At 41.4% G+C, this 10,385-nt stretch overlaps 1 protein-coding gene across 1 annotated transcript in view; it reads right to left on the bottom strand.

The window, feature by feature from the left end:
- Positions 1-2,526: 2,526 nt before the first annotated feature.
- The window catches only part of LOC311135225 (protein MON2 homolog), a 49,300-nt gene continuing 41,441 nt past the window's right edge, over positions 2,527-10,385 (bottom strand). Inside the window, exons 27-33 of the mRNA XM_084169164.1 lie at positions 9,181-9,309; positions 7,378-7,568; positions 6,700-6,760; positions 6,470-6,593; positions 5,972-6,179; positions 3,867-3,949; positions 2,527-3,309 (exon numbers count right to left, since the gene is read on the bottom strand). Coding sequence (XP_084025290.1) covers positions 3,146-3,309; positions 3,867-3,949; positions 5,972-6,179; positions 6,470-6,593; positions 6,700-6,760; positions 7,378-7,568; positions 9,181-9,309 — 960 coding nt within the window. The 3' untranslated portion in view covers positions 2,527-3,145. The remainder of the gene's footprint in view (positions 3,310-3,866; positions 3,950-5,971; positions 6,180-6,469; positions 6,594-6,699; positions 6,761-7,377; positions 7,569-9,180; positions 9,310-10,385) is intronic.

Raw genomic sequence — 10,385 nt, 5'->3', positions numbered from 1 at the left:
AAAAACCAAACCAAACTTAAGAAAACAAAAAAAATCCTCTCTCCTACAGCTTCCATCACAATTACATGCACATGGCCAATTATGCAAATTAGGTGATGGCGTCATTTAGCGACTTTTAGGACAGCCAATAGCTACTTTCCTTACTGAGGAGTTGGCAACTGCGTCTGTCGGCTGTATCTGGCCAGTTTTACCAGTGGGCAGTAGGGGCGCCACGTCACTGCTCTCTCGCCCGATCATATAGCAACAGCATGACCTACATGCTTTCCAGATTGGAGACAGGCAGCAGCCACTTTGCCTGAGGGTAAAACCCAATATCTATACAGCTGTATGACTTCTTTGCTCCATATTTTTATCCCCGGTGTACAATCAACTTTTATTGAAAATTAGTATCTCAAACCAATCGAAAAGAGAGGCACTTTGTACATTAATTGTATGGTTTTGCAGGGAAATGCATGCATGATAACCTAGATAATATGCAATAAAAAATGCAACCAGATCAAAGTAATGAAGGATACAAAAAATTATAATACAAAAAGCTGTAGTTCATCAATGAAATGTTACATACCAAAAATTACACTCAAAAATAATTTTATTTGAGTTAAAAATCACAACTGCTGCCATCTCTGGAGCTGTCATAGACAATGTACAGTAAGACAAAACGGAAGGAATGTTGCAACAATACAGTACTACATTGTAACAACGTAACTGTTACAACATTAACATATATTTAGCTTTACCTTTTAAAACGAATAAACAGTAAACTCCTCGGCTTGAAGTCCAATACCAGCACTAGCAAGGCAGTAGTTTGCGCAGTCATCTCCATAGCGGGCAATGTCATAACCCAACCAACAGCACAAACTACTACCTCAGCCAGTACATGGTCAAATGCCGATAGAAACACACTGACATAGCAGCACTCACAAGACAAAATTGCAAATTATAACATACACATTTGGCATCTATAATTCCGATCTGATACATACGGTTCCACTCGCCTGGTACTAGGTTACATTCATCCGACCTCCTGAGCAGACAGTCGTCTCATGAGCAGAGTTGAAATTTGAGGGAAACCCCGCCCAAGACATCCCCTAGTCTACTCCTCCCCTTTTCCCTGTGCACCAGACAACACTCAGTCCTTTCCCTCATTTGACTAAACCCCAAGCTCCAATTTGTTCGCAACAATGAAACACTTAACACTCGTTTTTGCGGACTGTTACCTTGAAGAAGATACATAGACGCAACCAAATAGAACATTATTTCACTTGCCCAATATAGAGTGGCTACAATGCTGCGTTGATGTGCTAGTCGGAACTGGGACATTTTCGACTTGCTAACTGGTTGTATACTGAACATAAATATAAACGCAACATGCAACAATTTCAAAGATTTTACTGAGTTACAGTTCATATAAGGAAATCAGTCAATTGAAATAAATAAATTAGGCTCTAATCAATTTCAACATGACTGGGCAGGGGTGCAGCCATGGGTGGGCCTTGGAGGGCATTGGCCCACCCACTTGGCAGGCAGGCCCACCCACTGGGGAGCCAGGCCCTGCCAATCAGAAGTTAGTTTTTTCCCTACAAAAGGGCTTTATTACAGACAGAAATACTCCTCAGCACACCCCTCAGACGATCCCGCAGGTGAAGAAGCCGGATGTGGAGGTCCTGCGCTGGCGTGGTTAAACGTGGTCTGCGAATGTGAGGCAGGTTGGACATACTGCCAAATTCTCTAAAATGACATTGGAGGCAGCTTATGGTAGAGAAATGAACATTCAATTATCTTGCAACAGCTCTGGAGGACATTCCTGCAGTCAGCATGCTAATTGCAAGCTCCCTCAAAACTTAAGACATCTGTGGCATTGTGCTGTGTAACAAAACTGCACATTTTAAAGTTGGCTTTTGTCCCCAGCACAAGGTGTACCTGTGTAATGATAATGCGGTTTAAACAACTTCTTGATATGTCACACCTGTCAGGTGGCTGGATTGTTTTGGCAAAGTAGAAATGCTCACTAACAGGATCTAAACAAATTTGTGCACAAAATGAGAGAAATAAGCTTTTTGTGCATATGGAAAATATCTGGGATTTTTTATTTCAGCTCACAAAACATGGGACCAACACCTTACATGTTGCGTTTATATTTTTGTTCAGTGTAGTTATACACGTGCCGCTTTCAACGAATTAGCAAGTTTTATATTTCCGACTAGCATGTGAACATGGCATAATACATCCCATGACCCTCACCCAGTCACCAGAGTTCCTCTGATACAACTTCGCAGGAAACGTCAGTGAGGAGGTTACTCGTTCAGGATTGTGGGAAATGCATTTTCTATATTTTAGTCATAGAAGACCAGCAAGCTTGCCTCTCACAATGTAAACAATATTCCAGCATAAACTAGGTCTGAGATTTCCGAGACTAAGCAAGCTCTGACATACAACAATCTCACATGCTTAAGAAAATGACACAGAGCATACATTCAAATCATTTACAGGGTTAAGGACAGGACATCACTGAGGCACACACAGAAATCAGATTATTGATTGTAGAACTGTCCCATTTATTTTATACAGACAAGTACATCCATTCTCAGGCCGGCTAATAGATTACATGGAATGTCCCAGTAAGATTTTTAATAAAATCTTAGCCGTTGAAAATGTCACAAAAGGTAATCTCATATTCCCCCCCCCCCCTCTCTTTTTAAAGATACATATAGCCCAAGTACTTTGTTTTTTCTTAATTACATCATCAACACTGTCACCACACACTGTACATCGACTCTCCTTTCAGGAAATCAAAATAAAACAAACTAAACCCAAAGAAAACACATTTTTTAATTTTATTTTACTGTAGCAGTTAATACACAAGTCCAGCCAGTCAGAATGACAATGGGAGGTGGTATCAACCAAAGTGTATTAGAAGCATACATTGATGATGTCATGTGTAGAAGGTCAGTCGTCGTCATTGTGGACCGAGCTGTCGTGGGGGGAGCTCAGTTACCACGGGTTACTGTCTGTTAGATGGGCTCACGGAGTAAAAGAGCCCGTCCGTCTATCCCCCTGTCCACTTGTATGAAGAAGTGTATGTTTCGGTCTCAGGAGGACACATTCACTATGAATTTCTTCATTATAAAAAGGGGGGTTGGTCTGGTCAGGATTCTCCGTTCTGAACTCTGGAGACGGGGGGCTGCATAAAGTCTTTGAAGGGGCCCAGGGCCTCCTTCAGCGCTGAGCTGACCTCAGAGGAGGAGCAGGTGATGCACTCCACCAGGGTAGGGTACAGGGCAATCACCTGGGCCCACGTGGTCCCATCCACTGTAGGGGGGCACACACCATGGGAAGGGGTGGGGAAAGAGGGAAGCAGAGCGGAGAACATGTGCAATGAATAGGAGATGTGGGGATTGGAAAGGAGAGGAGGGCAGAGGAGAGGAGTGGGAATAGGAAAGGAGAGGAAGAGGAAAGAGGAAAGGGAGAAGGACAGAGGAGAAGAGAGGAGAGGAAGGCAGAGAAGAATAGGACAGGAGAGGTAAAGGAAGGAGAGGCAGAAGAGTGAAAGGAGAGTGAAAGGAGAGACAGACAGACGTGAGAGAGGAAGCAATTAAATAAATCATTATTTTCCATTAGAAAGCCAGAGGCAAATGTAAATGTTTTTTGTCTGGATAAATTAGGATATAAACAACCTCAAGGGTACTTTTGCATGCCTCTGTGATTCCAAAAATCAAACATTGTACATACAAATCTCTCTTCAGAATTAAATTGCATTTGCAAACATTGTCCCATTGTACTGTGACACGGTGATCTGAAATACTAGATGATCGATATAGTAAAATAATTATCTGTGTCTGTTTTCTAAGTTCTTTACTTCTACTCACCATTTTCTGGCTGGGTCTTTTTAAGTGAGTCCATCAAAGTGCTGATAGCTTTTAAGACAAAGATGATTTCTGTCACTTGTTGCCTAGAAATAAATTATAAGGAATGGAACAATTATACTTAAATATTAATGTTGTGCATTTAAAAATAATAAAATAACTTGCATTCAGCACCATACAAGGGGACCAAACAGGGGACATACAATGAGCACCAACCTTCAAATCTCCAAACAAATCATAGGTACAACGTTTTCAATAAAAACCCTATTTGCAGCAGGAGACCTGAATATATGTAATTTGTTACAGTCAGTGTGGCATTTGCTCAAGTAATAGAGAAAGACCACAGAGAAATGGGACAGGGGCAGTTTGAAAACAGAAATGTGTATCTGAAGGATGCACATTTGATTATGCTATTAACCTGAGAAGTTGGCAATCAAGCTTCATCCTCTGTCCACTACGGAAGACAGTGAAAAGACTGTTACACTACGCTGCAATGGTAAACTAACACAGAACACATTCTTGGATGACAGAGCACCTACCAGGGAATGGGCAATTCCACACTAACAGAGTGACACAGACTCAGATTTTTCAAACAAAAACCAATGACTGCAAAGTTAAACAAAGCAACAGTGAAACATGTTGTCCCCCACGAATGATGCAGCTTTTGGGCCAATTGAGATATCACGTGTGACTAACACATTTCAGTTATCGTGTGTGACCACAGATTATCCATTATATTGACCCGATGCTCAAGAGGCCACTCGAATTATGAAAATAAATGTCTTAAAAAATGGAAGGTAGTTAGCCTGGGTACCAGTCTCTTTAGCTAATCCACTCCCTCTACTCCATGTCATGTGCCAAATACTTTTTTGCAATGACAAGTAGTGGCAAGGAGTGGACTGTTCGCTATAGAGACTGTTACTCAGACTAGAAGGCAGTCAGGAGGAGGCAAGATCAGGTGGGACCATTCTAGCCAATGATAGGGCAGATACGCGTGTGAACAACAGGCACAACTCCAATATAACATGTTTTTTTTCTCAAAGTTACCGGGTTGTCGCGTGTCCTACTTATCAGTACACTCATAACAACCTAAGCACTACGAAACGTATATTAAATCAAATAAGCCACACGTAGCAAATAAGCCATTCGACACTCTCTCATTGACCACAAAAACTCCTTGCTTGGTAAAAAAAACTAAAAAACGCCACCTGCTGGAGAAGACAGATTTTGGGCCCAGTCATCCCTCTCGCTTCCTCTCTGGGTTGACTCACAAATTTCAGTTAATTGATAGCTCCCACCTTGGGCCAATCAGTGTAATTTTGTAAATACCGGATCTCTATGGCAAGACGCATCATTCACCCAAGTTTGGTCAAAATTGGGCTAGTGCTGTCTGAGATATCACGTGTGACTAACGAATGGACGAACGGGCGGAGACCGATCCACAGTCCCCTCCCCGTTTTCATCACGGGGACAACAAATCATACAACTTGACACACAAGGACTACTTTTAACAATTTCCACAGAAAATGTTACAAAAACTAATTTACTTGATGAACAGTGCAGATGCAGAGTTTGGTAACAGAATGACGGGTTGTGCTGTTTGTGCCATCATTCTGTTATCAAACTTTGCATCTGCACTGTTCTTCAAGTAAATGTGTTTTTGTACAATTTTCAGTGGAAATTGTTAAAATAATTCATTGTACATAGAGTTGTATGTTTTTTTAGAACTTTGCAATCATTGGTTTTTGTTTGAGATATATTTTAAAGTGAAAAATCTGAGTCACTGTCCCTGTTACCGTGGAATTGCCTGAATCTACCCCGTATGAATACCAAGAGAATAAAAGAGAAAGAATGAGAGAGAACCCAGAGGATTGTGGATGGAGAAACTGATGCCAGTTCTCAGCTGAAGTACCAGTGTAAGCCCTCTCTCTTGTTGAATGCTAATGTTGTGTAATATGTTCATAAACACTCTTCACAAAATCAAAATGGCCTGAGTTTTGGTGCATTTACCCTCTACTACATCCCTGTCCCGGGGGTCTTGTAGTAGCAGCAGTAGAGGTGATGGTGGTCTTCTAGGGCTCTTGTTTTAGTGGTGTTAGTGGACTCACCTGGGCAGCGGGCAGCGTCCACTCAGCCTCTCATCGTCCACGTAGCGCCTCAACACGTCCTGGGACCTTTTGAGGAGCACAGAGAGGGCCATGCGGGAGATGTAGCCTTCCTGGGGCGTGGACACCTTGTTACTGAAGGAGAACTGGAGCAGCGTCTCAAAACACACCTTGGAGAACTCCTCCCGCATCCGCACGTCTATCTCTGCCTCTGTGGATGGTAGGAAAGACATGCTTAGAGGTGATGCAGTAGAAAAGTAGAAAAGATCAGCGCTACACAGTAAAGCTTATCTCCTTATTTTCTTTAGGTGATGCTAGAAATGTCCTATTGTTATTAATTATAGCATCAGTAATTAAAGAAAAATATGATCCTATTGTTGCCAGCAGAATAAAAAGGTATTCGGGAAAAAAGGTATGGCCCCCGTTAGGGAATCTTCGGTGGAAAAAGCATGAGCTTTTGGAATAAGAGTGGGTATTTCTGACCCAGTGCTGTTTTCTTACCTGTAAATGAGGAGGACTGTGAGTGAATGGATCCTTTATTTAGCATGGTCATAATCTGACCAACAAAGTCTTTGGGGATGAAGTTGGCAAACGGTAAAATCTCTGTGCTGATCAGCTGCACCACCTACAGAACACACAGAGAAGACACAAACAGACCTCAGTGATGGGCAGTTAGTAAAGGCAGTAATCTAATTCAAAGATTGTTTGAAGTGAAGTCAGTCAGGTGTTACCTCAACGTCAATGGCTTCATTCATCTGGAACTCCTGGATGGACACATTGTCTGGAGGTGTGCTGTAAAACAACAGAAACAGAAATGCAGTCAATTAGCCATTGCTTTACCGCTAATCAAGCCCATTCCTCAATGCATTGTCTATAGTGAATCCATTACTGTTTCCTAGACTCTAAGGAATATGCAGGTGCATCAAAATGTCAGTCTGTCAGACTTGTTTTAAAGGCGCAATATTGAGAAATCGCTCCGCCATTCCCTGGTTGCTAAAATTCTATCATGTTCGCCTACTTTCCATTTATGTGACAAAACAAGCAAGTGTAGAGAATCATTGTACAATCTAAACCACGGTGAAATATTTTTCAATATCCAAAAATATTGTATTTTCAGCTGGTGTACAAAACCGAAACTAAAAGGACTCAGAAGCGAAAACTTAAGAATGGGAAGCATAGAAATAGTGCACATAGAACAAATCTACCTCTTACCAGACTTGCTTTCAATGAGAATAACAGATCTATAACATTAATTTCTATGTGAATCTGCTCAAGTTGCCCAGAGAGCTACATACTAGACCTCTAAACTCTTTGAATAAGAAAATACCAATACAACACAAGCTTTTTAAAAGGTAAAAGGGAGTGCCTCAGATATTTTTGATGAACTTCCTGAGAAATGGGGTACCTACCTTTTGGTGAAGAGGAAGTCTTCAAAGGCGTTGGCCAGCTCTGGCCACATGGTTTCAAACATTCCAGAGGAGGCATGCTGGCGGGCCACGGGCAGTCCGATGGACAACACCTTGAGCAGGGACGAAACGGCCAGCTTCCATGTGCTCTCTGACGGACATGCATACTTCAGGCCCAGGGGCATCCGCAGGGTCTATGCAGTGGTGGAAAAAGTACCTAATTGTCATACTTGAGTAAAAGTGAAGATACCTTAAAAGAAAAGGACTCAAGTAAAAGTCACCCAGTAAAATACTACTTGAGTAAAAGTCTAAAAGTATTTGGTTTTAAATGTACTTAAGTATCAAAAGTAAATGTAATCGCTAAAATATACTTAAGTATCAAAAGTAAAAGTATGAATTATTTCAAATTCCTTATATTAAGCAAACCAGACAGCACGATTTTCTTGTTTTTAAAATTTACGAATAGCCAGGGGCACACTTCAACACTCAGACATAATTTACAAATGAAGCATTTGTGTTTAGTGAGTCTGCCAGATCAGAGGCAGTAGGGATGACCAGGGATGTTCTCTTGATAAGTGTGTGAATGAGAGAATTTCCCTGTCCTGCTAAGCATTCAAAATGTAGCTAGTACTTTTGGGTGTCAAGGAAAATGTAAGGAGTAAAAAGTACATTATTTTCTTTAGGAATGTTGTAGTGGAGTAAAAGTAGCCAAATATATAAATAGTACAGTAAAATACAGATACCCCCAAAAACGACTTAAGTATTACTTTAAAGTATTTTTACTTAAGTACTTTACACCACTGGGTCTATGGAGGAAGGAGAAAAAGAGCTGGGTTAGAACACAATGGGAGTCTTCAAAGTAGGGCCTAGCCTGCTTGCCAGGTCTGTTGGTGCTTTAGCAAACGCCTAGCCTCGATTTCCAGGCTATTTCCTCAGGATCCAAGGAGAGAGAGGGTAAAGGGGAAATTAAGATCACTAGGGTTAATATTTAGATGTAGTGTGATTGAGATAATGTGTAGCATATTCAGAGTCTCTGTAACAAGAGGGGGAGGGCTAATGGTAACACAATGGGAGTCTTCAACATATGGACATGCCTGGTGCCAGATCTGCTATTGCAGTTGAACAATTACACTGACAGACTCAGAGGAACACTGAGGGGGAAAAAGTATTCCTGATGGTGTTGTGTGTGACTCAGTAATGACGCAGAGACCTACAGGTGTATCATCAACCACAGACGCATCTAAACTAAACAACTGGAGCTGTTGAGGCATTGACGTTAATGCGTTTTAGTCTCAAAAACATGGAAAAATAAGCAACGGAACAGAAACAGACAAGGTTTTATGGTTATGACCTTTCTCAGGAGAGGGAGAGGAGGATGGGGTTGGTTTGAACATATCCATAGGGAAACTCGTAATGAGTTCTTGGCAGAGTGCTCTTCTAGTTTTGGGAATTGCTTTAATAAGAAGATAATGGAAGAGAGCGGTCAGATGGTCCCACACATATATCAGGCCTCAATGAGAAAGAACTTGGTATGCCATTGACCCACAGGAAACAATAGAGGAACTCCTGACAGCTTTATGAAGGGATGTTGTTTCCAACGACAAAGAGCAGCTCGTTTATGACAGAAACACTAGTCACTGGAGTATGATGATAGACTCCAATGGGAGATAAGATATTTAGAATGGTGTAGACATTAGGGAGTAGATCCACAACCAGAACTAGGAGTTCCAGTTTTCGAGCTACTCCTTTTACATGAACACTTATGAACAAATGAATATGTCTTGATGGTAATGTTGGAGACAGTACCTTGATGATGTTCTGTAGGACTTTCTGGTTGATGACAGCTTTGTGACAGGCTGTTTTGTGGTAGAGGTCCACCACCACCTCCAGGGACCTCTCGGCAAAGGGCACGTAGTTTAAGGCAACCCATTCTGCCTGTAGAGAAAGAGAGAGAAGGAACGAGAGAGTGAGAAAGAGAAAGAGGGATTACCTAAAGTTGAAAACATCCCTCTGCGTAAATACTAAGAGGACCAAAGCACCATAAAACTTGAAATAGAAATACATGTACAAATATGGACGACACCCAAACACAGTCAGTAAGATAAGTGATATGAGGATGGGACTTGACAGGTAGGTAGTAGGGACAGATAGAGGCATCACCACTTGTTAGTGGCAGACAGAACAAAGAGGGGTAGGTAACATGGAGTGAGTGATGTAGATGAGGCTTTTCACCCACTGCATGGTAGGACCTCATCTACTGTAGTAGTGATGGGACCATTGAGCAGTAGTACACAGCTGAATACAGTTGAGTAAGAGTACTAAAGGGGGCTGAAGGAGGGAGGTGGTAACTCACCGGAGCAAACAGTTGGATCTAAAGGTTGATCCAGTGAGTAGATCGATAGTACGACACAAAAACAGAACAATGAGAAGATGGGAATTAACTTGTTTGCTGGTGCCTGGCGTTCTTATACCAACTTGTTGCCACTGACCAATTGACTGACAGTGGCAATCATTTTTGTTAATGGTTTGATTGAGCAACAGACAGTATAAAACTGACAGGTCAACTGACAGACAGACTTGGAGATTTTACTTCAGAGTGAGCGAGTAGCGTTAATTAGCATAGGTGATTCAACCACCACCATGAAAACAAAACCACTCATCAATATAGAAAAGGAGCTGGTACACCAGATTCTTAACCAAATACCAGATTTGACAGTATTCTTTTGTAAGTGTGAGAATACACAAAAGTTAGGAAAACACTGAGTAAGATCCTAGCTTTCTTTTAAAGCAGGGGTCGGCAACAGGCGGCCCGTAATCTTTTTTGCCCCCCCCCCAAAGTTTCTAGTAAATAAATATATAATAACATATATACAGTGCTGTGAAAAAGTATTTGCCCCCTTTCTAATTTTCTCTACTTTTGCATATTTGTGATACTGAATGTTATCAGATCTTCAACCAAAACCTAATATTAGATAAAGGGAACCTGAGTAAACAAATAACACAACAATTAC

The sequence above is a fragment of the Coregonus lavaretus genome (assembly GCF_964263955.1).
Source record: "Coregonus lavaretus genome assembly, chromosome: 9".
NCBI classification, from domain to species: domain Eukaryota; kingdom Metazoa; phylum Chordata; class Actinopteri; order Salmoniformes; family Salmonidae; genus Coregonus; species Coregonus lavaretus.
Note: the sequence above shows the minus strand (reverse complement) of the source record. Positions and strands in the feature narration are given on the sequence as shown.